Source organism: Netta rufina (assembly GCF_964035555.1).
Source record: "Netta rufina genome assembly, chromosome: 27".
In the NCBI taxonomy this organism is placed as follows: Eukaryota; Metazoa; Chordata; class Aves; order Anseriformes; family Anatidae; genus Netta; species Netta rufina.
The window spans coordinates 1,765,340-1,785,020 of record NC_140151.1 but is presented as its reverse complement, the minus strand read 5'-3'; the positions used below and the strand labels follow the sequence as shown (position 1 = coordinate 1,785,020).

Here is a 19,681-nt window from a genome sequence, read left to right as displayed (position 1 = left end):
GGCACGGTGCGCGGGGACCGATGCCACCGCCACGTCCCCCTGAGACCCTTGGGTGCCGGGGTTGGCACCGCTAATAAAGTGGGGTGTTCATCACTGCTGTCACCTCAATGACTCCCCCCAGGACCTGAGGACCCCCCCCCGGGGCTGTGTGTCCCCGTGGGGCCGGGGGGGGACACACGGGGACAGGAGGCGGGGGTGTGACACACGTTTATTGCACGGCGCCGTCTCCCCGAGACGACGTGTCCGGCAGCAGCAGGCAGCGGGCGCACAGCTGGGGGGCAAGGCAGCCAAGCTGGGGAGGGGGGGCCAGGCCCCCCCCCAACCCCCCCATGTCCTCCCCCGGGGACACGGGGGGGGTCTCCCTGAGTTTGAGTCCTCGATCCTGGGTGGGGGGCACCCCCTTGTTGCCGGCAGTGCCCCGAGGACCCTCGTACCGCGGTGGGGGGGCAGCCCCAAAGTTGGGGAGGGCAGCCCCAAAGTGGGGAGGGGTCCCCCTAAGCCCTAAATGAGTGGGGGGGGGTCAAAAAAGAAAGGGGGGATCCCCAAAAAAGGAAGGGGGGGGTCCCCGACCCCGTCACAGCAGGTTCTTGTTGCGCTTGGGGATTACTTTGCGCACGGTGCGGCGCTCGGAGATGTTGCGCTTCACCCGGACGCTGGCCGGGGGGGCGTTTTCGGGGGCCAGCGAGGGGCTGGAGTGAGCCTTGGTGAGGTTGGGGGGCTCCGGGGGGGCCGCCACGGCCCCCGCCTGCGCTTCCCAGCCCTCCAGGTCCTGGGCGCCGGAGTTGATCCAGGTCTCCAGCACCTGCACGTAGGTCTCGTAGCGGCGCCTCTGCGCCCCGAGAAAGAAAACGTGGGTGGGGGTGAGCCCTGTGCCCCCCCCCATACCTGTGACCCCCCCGCCCCGTTCCGTTCACCCCCACCTCGTACAGCAGGTATTCCTTCTTCACCCGGTACTCGTCCAGGTCTCGGGCTCGGCCCCGTTTCTCGGGGAGGTTGCGCTGGTGCTCGAAGAGCTCCTGGGCCACGCGCTCCATCCACTCCTCGTGGGCTCGGTGCTGCTCCTCCTGCAGGGACCGAGGTGGAGGGGGGTTAATGAGGCGTTGGGGGTCCCCGATTTTTAATTTTTGGGGGTCCCCAGCTGGTCCCTGTGGCTCACCGGGGGGCTGCGGCTGGGGGCAGCGGGCAGGATGGGCCGGGCGAAGCGGCGCTGGGAGCCCACGGCGGCGGGGAAAGGGGGCGAGGAGAGGAGGGCGGCCGCCAGGTTGATGCGGGAGATCCAGGAGGACATCTCCTCCTCGCTCCTGGATGGGGGGGGAGGCAGGAGACAAAAATTGGGGCGGGGGGGTCAGTGCCACCACCGCCCCCTCCCCAGCCTTGTCCCCGCGTTGTCCCCGCGCTCACGGGGCCTGGAAGAGGAGGACGCGCTGGTCGGCCGTCTGCAGGCGGAAGACGTGGGGGCGCTTGGTGTATTTGCTGGCGCGCTCGGCCAAGGCATGGTGCACCCCCAGGGGCTCCTCGGCCTCTGCCGGGGGGGTCCCGGGGGGCTCGGAGCCCCGCCGAGGGGTCCCCGCTTTGAGGAAGTAGAGCAGCGTCCCCTTCAGCACCGTCTGGAAGGGCTTCCAGCCCCGCCGGCCCCAGGGCGCTGCCAAGGGAGAGGGGTGGGGGTGATTTTTGGGGTCTGGGGGGGCACCCCCTGAGAGACCCGAAATTTGCGTCTTGTTCCCCCTTTCGAGGTGGCAGGCCCCGAAGCTGCCTCTGCAGCTGCCAGGGGTTCCCATAATTGTCCTTATGGGCCCCAAAGCTGCCTCTCCAGTACCCAAAACACCCTAAATTTGCCCCCCTCCAGTCTTCAGAATACCCCAAATCTGCCCCGGCACCAAATCATCCAAATCTTTCCCCCCCTAGATCCCAGCAAACCCCAAATCTGCCTCTCTGACTCCCTACATATGTTTCCCTAGACCCCAGAAGACCCCAAATCTGGACACCTTGGATGCTGTATTAGCTCCCCAGACCCAAAACCTCCCCAAATCTGCTACAAGACCCCAAAACACAACAAATCGGTCCCCTCAGGCCCCAAAACATCCCAAATCTGGTCCCATGGACCCTAAATCTGGACCTCAACACACCCCAAATTTGGTCCCCAGACCCCTCCCAAGCACCCTAAATCTGCTCGCCTTAGACCCTAAATGTGAACCTACAAGCACCCCAAATCTGATCCCCTCAAACCCCAAGCAGCTCCCCAGATCCCCAAACGCCCCAAATCTGGTCCCTTTGGACCTTAAATCTGAACCTCAGAACACCCCAAATCTGTTGCCCAAACCCCAAAGTACCCTAAATACGTTCCCTTGGACTCCCAAATCTTCTCCCTGCACCCTCAAACACCCTAAATCTGGTCCCTTGGACCCCAAATCTGGACCTCAGAACACCCCAAATCTGCTCCCCAGACCCTAAAACACCCCAAATCTGCTCCCCTTAAACCCCAAACCTGCTCCCCGGAACACCCCAAACCTGTTCCGTTGGACCCCAAATCCTCTCCCCGTTCCCCAAACCCCCCAAACCTGCTCCCCAGCCCCCAAATCCCCCTGCCAGCCCCCCCGGCACCCCAAATCCCCCCCCAGCTCTCACCCTTCTTGCCGTCGGCCTCGGCCAGCACCTTGCGCGCCAGCCAGCCCCGGCGGTACGTGGTGGCACCGTCCTGGCGCGGCAGCTCCACCAGGGAGGTGCTGCTTTTCCGGGGGGGCGCGGGGCCCCCCCCGGGCTCCTCCTCCTCCTCCTCTTCATCCCTGGGGTGCGAGCAGCGTCACCGGGCGTCCCCGACCCCAAACCCCCCCCCCCCCGAATTTAGGGTCCCCGCACCCCTATACTCACGCCGCCCACTCCAGCTTCTCGGTGCGGATGGAGTTGTACAGCGCCTGGGGGGGGGGGTGGCAGCAGATTTTGGGGTGGGGGGCGCTGTGGGGTGCCCCCCCCTCTCACCCCTAGTGCCCCCTCCCCACCCCGTTACCTTCAGCATCTCCTTGGGGAAGTCCTGCCCGTCCATCATCCCGCTCAGGTTGGCCACGAACTCGCTGCTGGTCATGGCACGGCCGAGGCGCTGTGTGGGGGGGTCATGGTGGGGGGGTGGGTGCGTGCCCCCCCTCCCCAGAACCCCAAAATTGCTGGGGGTGTCACCACGCATCCGTGTCCCCCCCCCCCCAAATTCAGCTCACCGGCCCGTGCAGGTCCGTGTTGAGCAGCATGATGGCACAGGTCAGCGTGTGCACGGCGTCTGGGGGGGGGACACGGGGGGGTTAAAAAAAATAAAAAATAGGGGTGCCCCCCCCAAAAAAAAAAAAAAAAAGGCACCCATCTGCAAGATTTAGGGGTGCCCAGCTGGGTGCCAAGGGGGGAAACTGAGGCATGGGGAGGGGGGTGGGGGATGTGAAGGGGTTGTGGGGGGTTGTGGGGGGGTCCCGTGGGGTGGGGGGGGTCCTGTGGGGCGGGGGGGGTCTCACCGGGCGAGGGGAAGGCGCCGGGGTTGCAGTGATGGAAGCGCCGGGAGAAGTGGCCCAGGATGCGCTCGCGCTCCTGCGTCTCGCCCGTCAGCACCAGCGCCTGCAGGAAGGTCCTGGGGGGGGGGGGAGGGGGGTTTGGGGTGGGGGGGGTGCTCACAGGGCCCCCCCACCCCAAAATGGGACACCCCCCCACCCCCCTTCCCCAGATGCTGCGGCCCCGCATCCCGGCAGATCCCGAATTTGGGGGCCCGGACCCCAAAGGTGCTCCCTGGGCCCCCAGCAGCCCCACAAATTTTGCCCCCCCCCCCCAAATCTGCCTTCAGTGACCCCAAAACCCCCCAAATTTGTCCCCCAAGCCCCCCACGTCTGCCCCCTTGGACCTCAAATCTGCCCCTCCCCCCCGGACTCTATCGCACCCCAATCTGCCTCTCTGGCCCCCAAATCTCCCAAATCTGCCTTTGATGAGCGCAGGAGACCCCAAAGGTGACCCCTGGACCCCACAGCACAAGAAGCTGCCCCCCCCGACCCCAAAAGACCCCAAATCTGCCCCCCAAGCCCCCAACCCCCCAAATCCATCCCTCTGAACCCCAAATCCCCCCCCTCAGACCCCAACCCCCCAAATCTGACCCTCCAGACCCCAAAACCCCCTAAATTTGCTTCCCTTGGACCCAAAATCTCACCCCCCAGCCCCAACCCCCCCCCCAAATCCACCCCCCCACCCCCCAACCCCCCAACCGTGCCCCCCCAGCTCCCCCAACCCCCCCCAACCCCATCGCTCCCCCCCCCCACTTCCTCCCCATCCCCAAACTCCCTCCCCCTGCTGCCCCCCCCCAGGACCTCCCCCATCACCTGGGGGGGGTCCCCGGGGGTCTCCCCCCCCCCAAATTTACCGGAGCGCCCGGTCCAGCGCCTGCCCCCCGAACTGGAAGAGCTGCAGGTACTCCTGTGCCACCAGGCTGCTGAACTCATTGCTGGGGGGGGGGGGCGCGGTGTGAGGCCATTTGGGGGGGTCCCCGACCCCAGGACTCCCCCCCCCCTGCCCCCCCAGACCCCCCCCTACTTTTTGCGGAGGAACGGGGCCACCTGGGACCTCTTGAAGCCGTCGAGGTGGAAGAGGCGGGCGGCCAGGCGCTGAGCGTCCCCGCGGGACCCCGGCCCCCCCGGCTGGCACCTGGGGGGGGGACATGGGGGGGTCAGGGGGGAAATGGGGGGGTCAGGAAGGGACATGGGGGGGTCGGGGGGGGTCATGGGGGGGTCAGGGGGGAAATGGGGGGGTCAGGAGGGGACATGGGGGGGTCAGGGAGGGGTCACGGGGGGGTCACGGGAGTCGGGGGGGGACATGGGGTCAGGGGGGAACGGGGGGGGGGGTTGGGGAGGGTCAGGAGGGGACACGGGAGGGTCATGGGGGGGTCACGGGGGTCGAGGGGGTCGGGGGGGACATGGGGGGGTCAGAGGGGACGGGGGGGTCAGGAGGGGCAATAGGGGGGGTCGTGGGGTGGGTGGAGCTGGGGGGGTTGGGGGGGTGGGGGGGATGAGGGGGGATTGGGGGGGGACAGACGGACGGGTGGAGGGCTGGGGGACAGACAGACAGATGGGGGGGGCTGTGGGGACGGGGGGGGCCCAAGGAACTTGGGGTGCTGGGGTCCCTCACCCATGGGTGCTGGCGGGGGGGTCCGGCGGGGGCTCCTGGGCACTCTCGGGGGGCAGCTCCTCCGTGTCGGGGCGAGGGGAGGTGGGGGGGGGCTCAGGGCCCTGCCCCACGGCCCCCCCACGGGCACAGTGACCCCCCGATGTGGGGGGGGCCCCCCCCAGCCCCCCAGCCCCCCCCGGCCCTGGGGGTCCCCGTGGCAGCCGGGCAGAGGTTGGGGAGGGGATTGGGGGGGTCCGGGGGCTGGGGGGGAGCTCCTGGTGCCCCCCCCGGGGAAAAGCTGGGGGGGTCGAGGGGAGGTTAAGGGGGAAGGGGGGGGGCTGGTGCCCCCCTGGCTGGGGATATTGGGGGGGGGAAGCCGGGGGGGGTGGGGGGTGGGGGGGGAGGTGGTGCCCCCCGCCCTGGGGGGGATATGGGGAGGTTGGGGGGCTGGGGGGGGGCAGGACCAGGGGGGGTGGGGGGGTTTTGGGGGGCAGCTTTGGGGGGGCTGGGGGGCTGGGGGGGGGCACGTCTGGGGGTGCTGAGGGGGCGGGCAGGTCACGGGGTGCTGGGGAGCTTTTGGGGGGCAGGGCTGGGGGGGCTGGGGGGCTGGGGGGGGGCAGATCCAAGGGGGGTGGGGGGCTGGGGGGGGGCAGGTCTGGGGGTGCTGGGAAGCTGGGGGGGGGCAGATCCAGGGGGTGTAAGAGGCTGGGGGGGCCCCGCTCCCCCCCCGCTGGTGCCAAATCTGGGGGGCATTCGGGGCTGGGGGGGGCCGGGTCCCCCCCTCCTGGGGGTTCTGGGGGGGGGTCCTGGAGCCCCCCCCCCGGGGTCAGGTCCGGGGGGCCGGAGAGCGCCAGGCCTGGGGTGGGAGAAGACAAAAGGGGGGGGGCGTATGGGGAGGGGGGGTCCCTTCAGCATCGCCCCCCCCTCCCCGACCCCCCCCCCCCCCAAAAAAAAGGGGCCGGGGGTCCCCGCACTCACCCTGCTCCATGGGGCTGGCGCCGCCCCCCCCCGTGGCCACCGCGACCTGCCGAGGACAGAGCTGGGTGGGCACGGGGATGGGGGGGGGGGAAGTTTTGGGGTGCCCCCCCCAACACCCGCACCCCCCCCCTTACCTCCTGGGTGCCCCCCATGGTGGGGGCGCCCGCGATGTCCAGCTCCGTGATGCGCAGGGGGGGCAGGTGGGGCCTGTAGGGGGGGGCCCGGCCGCAGAAGAGGGGGTTGGTGTGGAAGAGGGGCTCCTCCTCCTCCTCCTCCTCCTCATCTTCCTCCTCCTCGTTGTCCTCCTCCTCCTCCTCTTCCTCCTCTTCCTCCTCCTCGCTCCGTTTGGGGACCGGGGGACGGGGCGAGACGGTGGCGTCGGTGGGCGCGGGGTCCTGGGGGGTGGTGGCATCCGCGGGGGTGGGCTTGGGGGAGAAGGTCCCATCCATGGCCGTGGGGTTGGGCCAGGAGGTCCCGTCCATGGGGCTGGGTGAGACGCTCCCATCCGCGGTGGTGGGATCGGGCGAGATTCTCCAACCCGTGGCCATGGACTTGGTGGAGATGGTCCCACGGGTTGGGTCATGCTGCCATGAGATTGTGCCACCCGTGGGGACGGCCTTGGTCGAGATGTTCCCATCTGTGGGCGTTGGCTTGGTCATCATGGTGCCATCTGTGGGGACGTGCCCCCATGAGATGGTGTCCTCCTTGGGAATAGACGTGGTCACCGTGGTGCCACCCATGGGCATGGACTCGGTCGAGATGTTCCCATCCGTTGGAACAACATGATCCCATGAGATGTTCCCATCTGTGGGCATTGACTTGGTCCAGGTGGTCCCATCTGTTAGGACACGCTCCCATGAGCTGGTGTCCTCCTTGGGAACAGACGCGGTCACCGTGGTGCCACCCATGAGCATTGACTCAGTCGAGATGCTCCCATCCGTTGGCACACGCTCCCATGACATGGTGCCATCCATCGGCGTGGACTTGGTCGAGGTGTTCCCATCTGAGGGCGTTGACTTGGTCAAGGTGGTCCCATCGGCTGGGACGTGCCCCCATGAGATGGTGCCATCCTTGGGAATAGATGTGGTCACCGTGGTGCCACCCATGGGCATGGATTTGGTTGAGATGTTCCCATCTGCGGGCGTTGACTTGGTCGAGATGTTCCCATCCGTTGGAACATCATGATCCCATGAGATGTTCCCATCCGTGGGCGTTGGCTTGGTCATCATGGTGCCATCTGTGGGGACGTGCCCCCATGAGATGGTGTCCTCCTTGGGAATAGACGTGGTCACCGTGGTGCCACCCATGGGCATGGACTTGGTCAAGATGCTCCCATCCATTGGAACATCATGATCCCATGAGATGTTCCCATCTGTGGGCATTGACTTGGTCACCGTGGTGCCACCCATGGGCATGGACTCGGTCGAGATGTTCCCATCCGTTGGCACACGCTCCCATGACATGGTGCCATCCATCGGCGTGGACTTGGTTGAGATGGTGCCATCTGAGGGCATTGACTTGGTCAAGGTGGTCCCATCGGCTGGGACGTGCCCCCATGAGCTGGTGTCCTCCTTGGGAACAGACGTGGTCACCGTGGTGCCACCCATGGGCATGGACTTGGTGGAGATGTTCCCATCTTCTGGGACGTGCTCCCATGCCATGGATCCACCCATGGCCATGGACTTGGTCCAGGTGGTGCCATGGCTTGGGACATGATCCCATGAGCTGGTGTCACCCATGGGCATGGCCTTGGTCACCGCGGTGCCACCCGCTGGAGGAGGCTCCCACGCCATGCTCGAGGTGTTCCCACCGCCATGCTCCCACACGTTGGTGTCCCCCACGGGCGAGGCCTTGCTCAACGCGGCCCCGTCTGGGGGCGCGGGTTTGTTCCAGGTGCTTCCATCTGCTGGGACGCGCGCCCAGGACGTGGTCCCATGGGTGGGCACGGGTTTGGGTGCGATGGTCCCGAAGGTGGGCACGTGCTCGTGCGAGATGCTCCTGTCCACGGCCCCGCACCCACGGGGCTCCTGCCAGAATCCTGCACCCAGGGCCACGTCCTTGTAGGAGAAGCAGCCACCCATGGGTGACGTGGTCCCAGCGGGCGGTGGGTGCTCACAGGAGATGCCCCCACCCATGGGTAAGGAGTAGGGCGAGATGGTCCCGTGGGTGGGCTCGTGTGGGGTGCTCCTGGACGCGGGGGTGGGCTCGGAGGTGGTGGTCCCATGGGTGGCCACGGGCTCGTGTGGGGTGGTCCCGTACATGAAGATGGGCTCAGAGGAGGTGGTCCCATGGGTGGCCACGGGCTCGGACAAGGTGCTCCCATAGGGGAAGGTGGGCTTGGAGGGGGTGGTCCCATGGGTGCCCCCATGCTCATACGAAGTGCTCCCATACATGAAGATGGATTCGGAGGTGGTGGTCCCGTGGGTGGCCAAGGTGGTCCCATGGGTGCCCACGTGCTCGTGTGAGGTGCTCCCACCCACACCCACAGGTGCGAAGCTCTCACAGGCAGCCCCGCAGCTCGGCTGCTCCATCAGGGTGCTCGGGGGTGAGGAGCACCCATGGGTGCCCACGCGGCCGGCCGGGGCGCTCCCGTACACGGGGACAGGCTCGGAGGAGGAGGTCCCATGGGTGGGGAGGCGCTGCTGAGAGCCCCCCTGGTGACTGGGGTCGGACCCGTGGGTGCCACCACCACCGCTATGGGTGCCACCACCACCATGGGTGCCACCACCATGGGTGCCACCGGTGTCCCCGTCGATGGCGCCCTGCAGGTCCCAGACGCAGAGCTGGGCCTGCACCAGGCTGGCCCAGAAGACGTCGGCGGGGGCGGGCAGGGGGGGCCCAGGGATGCCGGGGGCCGGGGGGGGGGCGTCGGAGAAGACGATGGCGTCCTGCGCCGCCAGCGCACCGGGGGGGCGGCCGCCCCCCGGCTCCATCCCGCGGCCTCGGCGGCCTCACCGCGGCCCCCCCATGGCCGTGGGGCTGACCTGGGGGGAGAGGGGGAGCCCCGTTAATGGGTATGGGGGGGGGGGGGGGGGGGGGGGCGTTGGGTGCCGGGGGGGGGCCGGGTGCCGGGGCCCCCCCAGCGCGCCCCACGCCGTCCCCGTGTCACCCACGTCACCGCCCGCCGGCTTCCGGCCCCGCTACCGGGGCAGGAAGGGGGGGATGGGAGGGAGGAAGCCCCGTGCCCCCCCCCACGCCCCCCCCTCAACCCCACGCGTGTCCACCCCCCACTCGTGTCCCCCCCCCCCCCACGAACCCTGCCCCACGCCCCCTGCCCCACAGCAGCCCCCGGGGGGAGCCGCGGGTGGGGGGCACCCACGCCCTGCCCCCCCCCCCCACCCTTTTCCCCCCCCCACCCACGCGTGTCCCCGTGGGTGCCCCCCCCCAAGCCGCACCCAAAGGTGGGGACCCCAAGGGGGGGTGGGGGTGGTCTCCCTGCCCCCCTGCCCCCCCAGCGGGTGCTTCCGGTGTGTTTTTGGGGCGGGGGGGTCCCCAAAATCGCGCGTGGGTGCCCACCCCCGCGTGGGGGGGGGGCACTACGGGGGGGGGTCCCTGCGGGTGCCCCCCCCCACACCCAACGTCCCCCACCCACGGGGCACCCACGGGGGACGGGGGGGAAGGGGGGGAGCCGAGGGGTTTGGGGGGGGATTTGGGGGGGGGAAATTTGGGGAGGGGGCGTGGGGGGGGTGGGGGTGGGGGGGGGGCTCCCGGCTCCTGCTCCCCCCCCCCGCTCCCCCTCCCCTTACCGGCACGGCCGGCGCGCGGCGCGGGGGCGTGGCCACGGCTGGCCCCGCCCCTTCCTCCACCGCCCCTCGGGTGGGTGGGGCTGGGGGCACACGCGAGGCCACGCCCCATGTCTGGAGGCCACGCCCATTGTGGGAGGGGTCTTGCGGGGGGCGGGGCGGGGGGGGCCTGATCCTGGCACTGGGTCTGGTGCTGAGCCACCGTGGGGGGGGGTGCTGAGCACTGGGGGCTGAGCCTGAAACATGGGGCCTGGTCCTGACCCCACAGGGGCCTGGTCCTGAGCCACATCTGGATCCTGACTGATCCTGAGCCATGGGGGGCTCGATCCCAACCTAACGTGGGTCCTGATCCTGCCCTGCACGTGGGTCTGATCCTGCCCCACTGCTGGGCCTGATCCTGTCCCAAAGGGGGCCTGATCCTGACCTACACCTGGGTCCTGGTCCTGCTCTACGTGTGGGTCTGATCCTGCCCTACAGGGACCTGATCCTGCCCCATGTCTGGGCCCGATCCTGAGCAAGGCCTGGGCTTGATCCTGACCCCACAAGGGGCCTGATCCTGTCCCAAAGGGGGCCTGATCCTGCCCCACACCAGGGGCCTAATCCATACCAGAGGAGGCCCTGATCCTGTCCCACATGGGGGCCTGATCCTGACCCACACCTGGATCCTGATCCTGACCCACAGGGGGCCTGATCCTGTGCCATGGGGGGCTCAATCCCAACCTAACCTGGGTCCTGATCCTGCCCTGCACGTGGGTCTGATCCTGCCCCACTGCTGGGCCTGATCCTGACCCAAAGGGGGCCTGATCCTGCCCCACAGACTCACACCACACACCAGCCGCTGCAGCCAGCACCTTTATTCCTCCCAGAGTCCATCCCCACCCCCATCCCCACCCATGGGTGCCCCCCCCCGGTCACTTGCGGCGCAGGTAGAAGGAGGTGATGGCGTCCGGGGTGGCCGCGGGGGCCAGGCCCAGCTCCTCGCCGGGCCGCGGGGTGGTGCTGAGGAAGTGGCCGGGGAAGGCGGCCGCCTCGAAGGTGTGCGTGGAGCCCCCGAACGTCTTGTAGAAGGTGTAGGGCATGGCACGGTCCCCCGCACGGAACAGGTCCAGCACCCCCACCTCCTGCGGGGGTGTCACCGAGTGTCACCGGCACCCCGGGGACACCCCCGGCCTCTGGGTGGCAGCGCCAAGGGGTGGCGGCATCCCAGGAATCCCCCCTTGGGGTGCCACCACCTTGGGGTGCCACCACCTTGGGGTGACACCATCCCAGGAACCCCCACCTCCAGATGTCACCACCACCAGGGGTGCCACCACCTTGGGGTGACACCAGCTTGGGGTGCCACCAGCTTGGGGTGACACCACCTTGGGGTGACACCATCCCAGGAACCCACACCTTGGGGTGCCACCACCTTAGGGCGCCCCTATCTTGGGGTGACACCACCTTAGGGTGACACCACCTTGGGGTGCCACCACCTTAGGGTGCCCCTATCTTGGGGTGACACCACCTTAGGGTGACACCACCTTGGGGTGACACCACCTTGAGGTGACACCATCCCAGAAACCCCCACCTCCAGGTGCCACCACCTTGGACTGACAAAACCTTGGGGTGACCCCACCTTGGGGTTGACCCCACTTTAGGGTGCCACCACCTTGGGGTGCCCCCACCTTGGGGTGCCACCCCCCACCTCCCCACCCCCCCACCTCTTGGTTCCACCCCCCCCAGTCTCCTCCACCTCCACCTACCCCCACCCCCATCACCCCCACGGGCACCCCACCCCGTTGTGTCCCCCCCTGTCTCCCATGGGTGCTCGGGGACCCCCCCCCCCGCTCACCTCCAGCTTGAGCTGGGGCTCGGGGCCGGTGCCGCAGGACAGGGCCTGGCTGCCCCCCCGGATGCCCACGATGAGGGGGCAGCGCCGGCGCTCCAGGTGCCGGTTGGGGACCACGCTGATGGCTTCTGCGGGGGGACGGGGGCGAGCAGGTGGGCGAGGGGCACCCATGGGTGGGGGTGACCCCTCCCCGGCACCCACCCACCCGGCACCCACCTTCCTGGGCGTCGTTGGCGCCCTGCAGGCTGAGGGCCACCAGGCGCCCCCCCTGCAGGCACAGCGCCTTGTGCTCCGTGTCCCGCAGCGTGTAGTGGTAGGGCTGCGCCCCCGCCGGGACCTCCACCGTGCTCGAGATTGTCACCGTCCCCTCCTCCACCTCGGGTCTCACTGCGAGGGGACGCGGGGACACGGGGGGGTGTCGTGGGGGTGCGGGGACCACGGGGTGTGGGGATGGGGGTGAGGGCGTCATGGGGATCTGGGTGTCGGGGGGACGTGGGGACATCTAGGGGCATGGGGGTGTGTGGGGGTCTGGGGGTATTTTGGGGTCTGGGGACATGTGGGGAGATGGGTACGTGTAGGGACATGGGGACACGAGGACTTGTGGGCATCACGGGCACGTGGGGAAGGGACCCAGGGACGTGGGGACAGGGGACATGGGGATGGGGGATGTGGGTGTCAGGAGGACAGGGGGACAGCACAGGGATGTGGAGGAGGGACATGGGGACACAGGGAGGAAGCAAAATGGGGACATGGGGATGGAGGACAAGGGCATCGGGGACAACAAGGGGACATGGGGACATGCCGGCATCACGGGCATGTTGGGAGGGGACACAGGGACAAGGGGACATGGGGATGGGGCTCTTGGGGGACCATGGGGACAGGGTGCGTGTCCCCCGGCCTCTACCTTTCCCCAGGAACTCATCGAACAAGGCCTCCATGTCGGGGTCGATGACGGCCTCCACGGGGCCGCTGTCCCCCGAGGTCCCCAGCAGGGTGACACCCTGTGGGTGCTCCCGGCACTGGGCATGGTCCCGGCACCTCCGGGGGCTCCTGGCGCCGCCTCTGGAGGAGCAAGAAAGGGCTGAGGACGGCTGACACCGCGCCGGGGGGCTCGGTCCCCATGCGGCTCGGTCCCCGAGCGGGTGGCCCCGTGCCCCCGCCACTCACCTGGGGGCTGCTGTGGACGCGTGGGACATGGCAGAGCCTGCGCGAGAGAGGGGGGGGGGGCAGCGCTGGGGAGAACCGGCCGGGAGGTTCCCCCCATCACCGCCCCGCAGCGCTGCCGGCTGTCAGTAGGCTCCAGAGTGAACGGCCCCGGAACGCTGCCCGGAGCCGGTCCCAGCAGGCCGGCACCCCGACCCCAACCCCGACCCCGTCCCCGTCCCCGTCCCCGTCCCCATCGGGAGCGCTACCTGCAAAGGTGTCGGCCTCCGAGAACCTGCCGGGGAGCGGTGTCCTCTGCGTTGTCACCCGCCGCTGGTGGCACTTATAGGGCGTGGGGACAGGGCCCGCCCCAGGGATGAGCCCGGACGCGGCGCGATGGCGAAATGCCGGCCGGGCCCCGCGTCCTCCACCTGCAGCGTCCCCGCGGTGTGACCCCTGTGCCCTGTCCCCTTGGTCCCTTGTGGGCTGTCCCCGTGGTCCCCCGTGCCCTGTCCCCGTAGCCCCCCGTGCCCTGTCCCCGCAGCACCGTGTGCCCCGTGCCCCCGGGACCATGCCCGCTGGCCTCAGTGCCCCACGTGCGTCGTGCCCCTTGCCCCTTGCTCTGTCCCCACGGTCCCGTGTGCCCCCTGGTTTTTTGTGCCCCGTGGTCCCATGAGCCCTGTCCCCATGGTCTTTTATGCCCTGTCCCCAGGGTCCCATGTTCCCTGTCCCCACTTTCCCGTGTCCCGCATCCCCACAGCCCTTTGTGCCCCCTCCCCATGGTCCTACACACCCTGCCCCCCCCCAGACACCCCCGGGTCCCCATCCCCAGCACCCCATGCACTCACTGCACCACCCCATTCCCGTGCCGCCACCCCATTCCCGTGCCAACACCACCCCATTCCCACGCCGCCACCCGTCCCCGTTCCCGTTCCCGTTCCCATTGCCGCGGGCGGGGGCCGTGCCGTGCGGGAGGCGTCCGCCAGCGCCGGATACGGGAAGGGGCCGTGCCCCGCCGGGGGCAGCCCCGCCGCCTGCGTCACCCCCACCCCGGGGACTCCCCGTCCCCGTCCCCGCCGAGGCCGTGGCGCAACGCCGGGCACCCCGGGGCGGTGACGCAGGGGGGGGGGTCACGGTGCCACCCACGGCGACGGCGATGTTGGGGAGCAAAGCGCCTTTATTGCCGGGGTGCCACTGTCCTCGGGGGGGGTGCCACCGTCCCCAGGGGGGTGTCACTGTCCCAGGGGGATGTCATCGTCCCCGGGGGGTGTCACCATCCTGGGGAGATGTCACCGTCCTGGGGGTATGCCAGTGTCCTCAGGGGGATGTCACTGTCCCCAGGGGGGTGTCACCATCCTGGGGGGATGTCACCGTCCCTTAGGGGATGCCAGCGTCCCCGGGGGGGTGTCACCGTCCCCAGGGGGTGCCACCGTCCCCGGGGGGCTCAGCAGAGCTGGAAGTAGAAGTCGAGGACGTGGCTGGCGTCGGGGTGCTGCGAGAGCCCCAGGGGCTCGTGTGCCCGCGCCGAGGTGCAGAGGAACCAGCCGGGGTTGGCGGCCGACTCGAAGCGCCAGAGCCCGTCCTTGTAGGAGCGGAAGAAGGTGAAGGGCGCCGAGGCCTCGCCGGCGCGGGGCAGCTCCGTGATGTTGGCGGCCTGCGGCGGTCACCGGTGTCACCGCCGGGGGCTGCGCCGGCTGACGGTGTCCCCCCAACCCCCCCCCCCGATGCCACCACCCCCCCGGCACGGCCCCGTGAGCGTGGTCCCGGCGGTGTCACCTCCTTGCTGTCACCTCCTTCCCCGTGTGGCCCCATCCTCACTTTGTCCCTGTCCCCATGGTGGTGCCATCCCCGATGTCCCCATCCTCGTGTTCCCCGTGGGTCTTGTCCCCATAGAGTCTCTGTCCCCATGGTGTCCCCAGCCCCACAGTGCCCCCACCCCTGTGGTGTCCCCACAGTGTCCCTGTTGTCACTGTGACCCCATCCCCATGGTGTCCCCATGGTGTCCCCATGGTGTCCCCAAGGCATCCCCATCCCCAAGATGTCCCCATCCCCATGGTGTCCCCATGCTATCCCCATCCCCGCAGTGTCCCCTTCCCCATGACGTCCCCATCCCCACAGTGTCCCCAAGGCATCCCCATCCCCAAGATGTCCCCAACCCCATGGTGTCCCCAAGGTGTCCCCAACTCCATGGTGTCCCCACGTCCCCATCCCCACAGTGTCCCCATCCCCATGGTGTCCCCATCCCCATGGCATCCCCAGGCTATCCCCATCCCGGTGGTGCCCCCAACCCCACAGTGTCCCCAACCCCACGGTGTCCCCACGGTGTCCCCATCCGTCACCTCGAGCCTCAGGGTGGGCTGGGGGGCGGCGGGGCTGGCGAGGCAGCGGGTGCCATTCTGGATGCCCATGATGACGGGGAGCCGGGCGTGCTCGAAGGAGCGGTTGGGCACCCAAAAAACCTTCTCTGTGGGGACACCGGGGGGGGACGTGTCACACCGTCAGCCCCCCCCCACGTCCCCCCCGCGTGTCCCCAAGCCCCCGCTCACCTTCCAGCGCGGCGTTGGCGCCCTGCAGGTGCCCGGCCACCAGCTGGTCGTTGCGCAGGTACAGCGACTTCTGGTTCATGTCCCAGATCCTGCGGGGACACCGTCACCCCAACGTCCCCACCGGGACCCCCCGGCACCCCCGGGACCCCTCCGTGCCCCCCGCCCCTTACCGGTACTTGAAGACCTTGGTCTGCAGGGTGGGCGCGTGGCACGACGCCAAGCCTTCGGCCTCTGCACAGAGGATGAGGAGGGTGAGAGTGAGCGCTATGGGGCAGGCTATGGGGCTGGCCATGGGGCTGGCCATGGGGCTGGCTATGGGGCTGGCTATGGGGCAGGCTGTGGGGCACGCCGTGGGGCAGGCCGCCCCTCGCCTTTATAGCCCGCGGGCTCGGCGGCTCCCTCCCGAAATCGCCAGCCCGCGGAGGCGGGGATGGGGTGGGGGGCTGCCGGTGTTGCAAGCGCTCCCGGTTCCGCTTCCCCCCCCCCCTTCCCCAGCGCCCTCCCGGTGGCCCCGGTGCCGCTCACCCATGGGACGCCCCACGCCGCCCGCCCCGGCTGCGCTGCCCCGCTGGGGGAGGAAGGAAGGAAGGAAGGACGCGGGGGTGTTGCCACACTGCCAGCAGGGTGCGAAGGGCTCGCCCCACCCCCCCCACCCATGGGTGCTCCGTGGGGACAACGAAAACGCAGAGGAAGGTGGTGGTGGTGGTGGGGGGGGGAACCACAGGGAGGCGGCGGCGGCGGGGATCGAACCCGCGACCTCCCCGCTGCGAGCGCGGCGCCCTCCCCGCTGCGCCACCTGGCGGCGCGCGCCACGGAGGCGGCGGCGCATGCGCAGCGCGCGGCCGGGGGAGCCGCGGCGTGGGGAGCGGTGAGTGGCCGCCGCGGGGGGCGGCGCATGCGCGCTGCGCGGGGTGGGGGGCGGGCGGCGCATGCGCGGTGCGCACCGGAGAAGGGGGGCGGGGGTGCCCGGGGAGGGCCATGGCGGGCGGCGGGGGGCTGCGGGCCGCGGTGGCCGCCCTGGTGCTGGCGGCCTGGGGCGCCCACGGGCTCTACTTCCACATCGGGGAGACCGAGAAGCGCTGCTTCATCGAGGAGATCCCCGACGAGACCATGGTCATCGGTGCGGGGCGGCGGGGAGGGCACCGGGGGATTTGGGGGGGGGGGGGGGGGAGGGGCAGCGGGGGTGAGGGGGGGGCACCGGGAATGGGGGGGGGGCGTGGGGGGGGGGCCCGGTTTGTGAGGGGGAGGCCTTGGGTTACCGGGGGAGGTCCCCGGGTACCGGAGGAGCAGCGGGGGGGGGTCCTGGGGGCACCGCGAGGCGTTGAGGAGGCCTCGGGGCTGAAGCGGTAACGGGAGAGACCCCCGGGAGTGGGGGGAGACCCCCGGGGACCGAGGTGGTGCTGGGGGAGAATACCGGGAATGGGGGGGGGGGGGCAAAAGGAGGGACCCCCGCGCACCCGGGAGGGCCCCGGGGCTGAGGGGGCAACGGAGAGACCCCGGGAACGGGGCAGGGAGAGGGGGGGGGGGGGGAGAGACCCCGAGGGGGCGTGAGGGGGAAGGGCCGGAGTAGGAAGGGGGGGGGAGACCCCCGGGAGTCGGGGGGGCGAGGGGAGAGAGCCCCGGAATGGGGAGAGGCAGCGGGGAGACCCCCGGGAATGGGGGGGGGGGCAGGGGGAGAGACCCCCGGGGAGAGAGGTAGCAACGGGGGGAGGGACCCCAGGGGATAGAGGGGGGGTGAGGAGAGAGCCCCCCGGGAATGGGGAGAGACAATGGGGTGACCCCCGGGAACGGGGCAGGTGGGGGGGGGAGAGCCTGGGGGGGACAGAGGGAGAGACCCCCGGGGATGGGGGGTGGCAGGAAAACCCCTGGGGAGCGAGGTAGCCACGGGGGGGGGCACAGGGAGTGGAGAGGGGGGCGAGGAGAGAGACCCCTGGGAGCAGGGGGGGGACAGGGGGGACACGGGGGAGCCCCCAGGGGATGAGGAGGGGAAAGGGGGAGACCCCCAGGGATGGGGTGAGGAAAGGGGGCGACCCCCTGTGGGATGGGGGGGGCTCTAGGGGGGTTGAGGGGACTCTGGGGGTGTTGGGGGGGCTCTAGGGGGATCGGGGGAGCTCTGTGGGGGTCGGGGGGGTTTTTGGGGGTGTCCGCGTCCCTGCTCCGACCCGCCGCCCCGCAGGGAACTACCGCACGCAGCTGTGGGACAAGCAGTCCGAGGCCTTCCTGCCCTCCACGCCGGGGCTGGGCATGCACGTGGAGGTGAAGGACCCCGATGGCAAGGTGGGCAGCACTGGGGGGAGCTCCGGGGGGGATTTGGGGGTCCCGGGGGGGGCCGGTAACGACGTGTGGGGCTGTGTCCCCCCCCCAGGTGGTGCTGTCGCGGCAGTACGGCTCCGAGGGCCGCTTCACCTTCACCTCGCACACGCCGGGCGAGCACCAGATCTGCCTGCACTCCAACTCCACGCGCATGGCGCTCTTCGCCGGCGGCAAGCTGGTAACGAGGGGGGGTCCCGGGATACCGGGGGGGGTCCCACGGTGCCACGAGGGGCGCGGGGAGGTCCCCCCCTAAACGCTGACCCCCCGTTTCCCCCCGCAGCGGGTGCACCTGGACATCCAGGTGGGCGAGCACACCAACAACTACCCCGAGATCGCCGCCAAGGACAAGCTGACGGAGCTGCAGCTCCGCGCCCGGCAGCTCCTGGACCAGGTGGAGCAGATCCAGAAGGAGCAGAACTACCAGCGGGTGAGGGGCCGCCCCACAACCGCACCCCAAAAACGGGGCTTAGGGGAGGGCTCTGCGCCCCACTAACCCCCCCCTTCTTGGCCCGCAGTACCGCGAGGAGCGCTTCCGCATGACGAGCGAGAGCACCAACCAGCGCGTGCTCTGGTGGTCCATCGCCCAGACCGGCATCCTCATCCTCACCGGCATCTGGCAGATGCGGCACCTCAAGAGCTTCTTCGAGGCCAAGAAGCTGGTGTAGGAACCCCAAATCCTGGAGGGGACGCCCCAAAGCCCAGGGGGGCCTCCCCAAATCCTGGGGTGGTTCCCCCGGGCCCAGGGAGCCGCGGCCCCGCAGCCCCCGCAGAACGCCGGGGGGCTGGGGGCGCGCTGCCTGCAACCACTGTGGGGTTTTTTTTGGGATCAATAAAGGCTGTGGGGTCCCTGGGCGTGAGCTGGTGGTTTTTTTGGCGTGCTGCTGGGGTGTGGATTGGGGTGGAGGGCTTTTTGGGGTGTTTTGGGGTGGATGGAAGGCCGTTTCAGGTGATTTTTGGGGAGAGGGTGATTTTTCGAAGTATTTTAGGGTAGATGAGGAGCCTTTGAGGGAGCCTTTGAGGAGTTGGGGGGCACTTCTTGGGGTATGGGGCTTTTGGAGATACTTTGGGGTAGATAAAGGGCTTTTTTGGCGTGCTGTGTGCAGGGTACTTTTTGGGGTGGGGGGCTTTTTGGGGCAGTTTATGGCAGGTGGGGGCCTTTTTGGGGTCTTACGTGCAGGGCTACTTCGAGACCAAGAAGCTGGTGTAGCCCACCCCAAATCCTGGAGGGGACACCCCAAAGCCCAGGGGGGCCGCCCCAAATCCTGGGGTGGTTCCCCCGGGCCCAGGGAGCCGCGGCCCCGCAGCCCCCGCAGAACGCCGGGGGGCTGGGGGCGCGCTGCCTGCACCCACTGTGGGTTTTTTTTTGGGATCAATAAAGGCTGTGGGGTCCCTGGGCGTGAGCTGGTGGTTATTGGGGTGTTGGAGGTAGGGTGGATTGGGGTGGAGGGGGTTTGGGGTGGATGGAAGGCCGTTTTGGGTGATTTTTGGGGAGAGGGTGATTTTTTTGAAGTATTTTAGGGTAGATGAGGAGCCTTTGAGGGAGCCTTTGAGGAGTTGGGGGGCACTTCTTGGGGTATGGGGCTTTTGGGGATACTTCGGGGTGGATGAAGGGCTTTTTTGGCGTGCTGTGTGCAGGGTACTTTTTGGGGTAGGGGGCTTTTTGGGGCAGCTTATGGTGGGGGGGGGGCTTTTTGGGGTGTTACGTGCAGGGGCCAAGAAGCTAGTGTAGCCACCCCAAACCCCGGGGGGCTGCCCCCGACCCCTGGGAGCCACAGCCCTACAGCCCCCACAAAATGCCAGGGTCTGGGGACACGCTGCCTGCACCCACTCTGGGGTTTTGGGGGTGTTTTTTGGGGATCAATAAAGGCTGTGGGGTCCCTGGATGTGAGCTGGTGGTTATTGGGGTGCTGGAGGTGGGGGGGGATTGAGTGGGGGGGCTTTTGGAGTTTCTTTAGAGTGGATGAAGGGCCTTTTTGGGGTGCTTTTTGGGGGAGGGGGTATTTTAC

General features: G+C 69.2%; 4 protein-coding genes across 5 annotated transcripts; 1 reads left to right on the top strand and 3 right to left on the bottom strand.

The window, feature by feature from the left end:
• Nucleotides 1-324: 324 nt before the first annotated feature.
• On the bottom strand, nt 325-9,912 carry LOC311219256 (uncharacterized protein). The gene is made up of 16 exons (XM_084302337.1): nt 9,849-9,912; nt 6,237-9,086; nt 6,103-6,148; nt 5,684-5,980; nt 5,146-5,422; nt 4,555-4,665; nt 4,385-4,465; nt 3,495-3,607; nt 3,210-3,268; nt 3,005-3,094; nt 2,869-2,912; nt 2,626-2,783; nt 1,402-1,642; nt 1,157-1,301; nt 921-1,064; nt 325-829 (listed from the first exon to the last, which is right to left on the bottom strand). Exons 2-16 carry the CDS (start codon nt 9,033-9,035, stop codon nt 575-577), a joined length of 4,860 nt encoding a protein of 1,619 aa, XP_084158463.1. The 5' UTR covers nt 9,036-9,086; nt 9,849-9,912; the 3' UTR covers nt 325-574.
• Nucleotides 9,913-10,756: 844 nt separating this feature from the next.
• On the bottom strand, nt 10,757-13,292 carry LOC311219247 (interleukin-36 receptor antagonist protein-like; the record flags this gene model as incomplete). Its single annotated transcript, XM_084302329.1, has 6 exons — nt 13,086-13,292; nt 12,841-12,877; nt 12,578-12,735; nt 11,890-12,060; nt 11,677-11,801; nt 10,757-10,966 (listed from the first exon to the last, which is right to left on the bottom strand). The coding sequence occupies exons 2-6, from the start codon at nt 12,867-12,869 to the stop codon at nt 10,757-10,759; spliced, it is 693 nt and encodes a 230-aa protein (XP_084158455.1). The 5' UTR covers nt 12,870-12,877; nt 13,086-13,292.
• A 715-nt stretch (nt 13,293-14,007) lies between these two features.
• Nucleotides 14,008-15,956, bottom strand: LOC311219161 (interleukin-36 receptor antagonist protein-like). Of its 2 annotated transcripts, XM_084302179.1 has the most exons (5): nt 15,888-15,956; nt 15,533-15,593; nt 15,363-15,451; nt 15,156-15,280; nt 14,008-14,470 (listed from the first exon to the last, which is right to left on the bottom strand). In XM_084302179.1, exons 1-5 carry the CDS (start codon nt 15,889-15,891, stop codon nt 14,261-14,263), a joined length of 489 nt encoding a protein of 162 aa, XP_084158305.1. In that variant the 5' UTR covers nt 15,892-15,956; the 3' UTR covers nt 14,008-14,260. The 2 variants fall into 2 exon arrangements, with proteins under 2 accessions (XP_084158305.1, XP_084158304.1); XM_084302178.1 differs by lacking the exon at nt 15,888-15,956 and having other exon boundaries at nt 15,533-15,752.
• Nucleotides 15,957-16,325: 369 nt separating this feature from the next.
• TMED4 (transmembrane p24 trafficking protein 4) lies at nt 16,326-18,527 on the top strand. The gene is made up of 5 exons (XM_084302434.1): nt 16,326-16,482; nt 17,539-17,639; nt 17,728-17,853; nt 17,956-18,102; nt 18,191-18,527. The coding sequence occupies exons 1-5, from the start codon at nt 16,341-16,343 to the stop codon at nt 18,338-18,340; spliced, it is 666 nt and encodes a 221-aa protein (XP_084158560.1). The 5' UTR covers nt 16,326-16,340; the 3' UTR covers nt 18,341-18,527.
• Nucleotides 18,528-19,681: the final 1,154 nt, after the last annotated feature.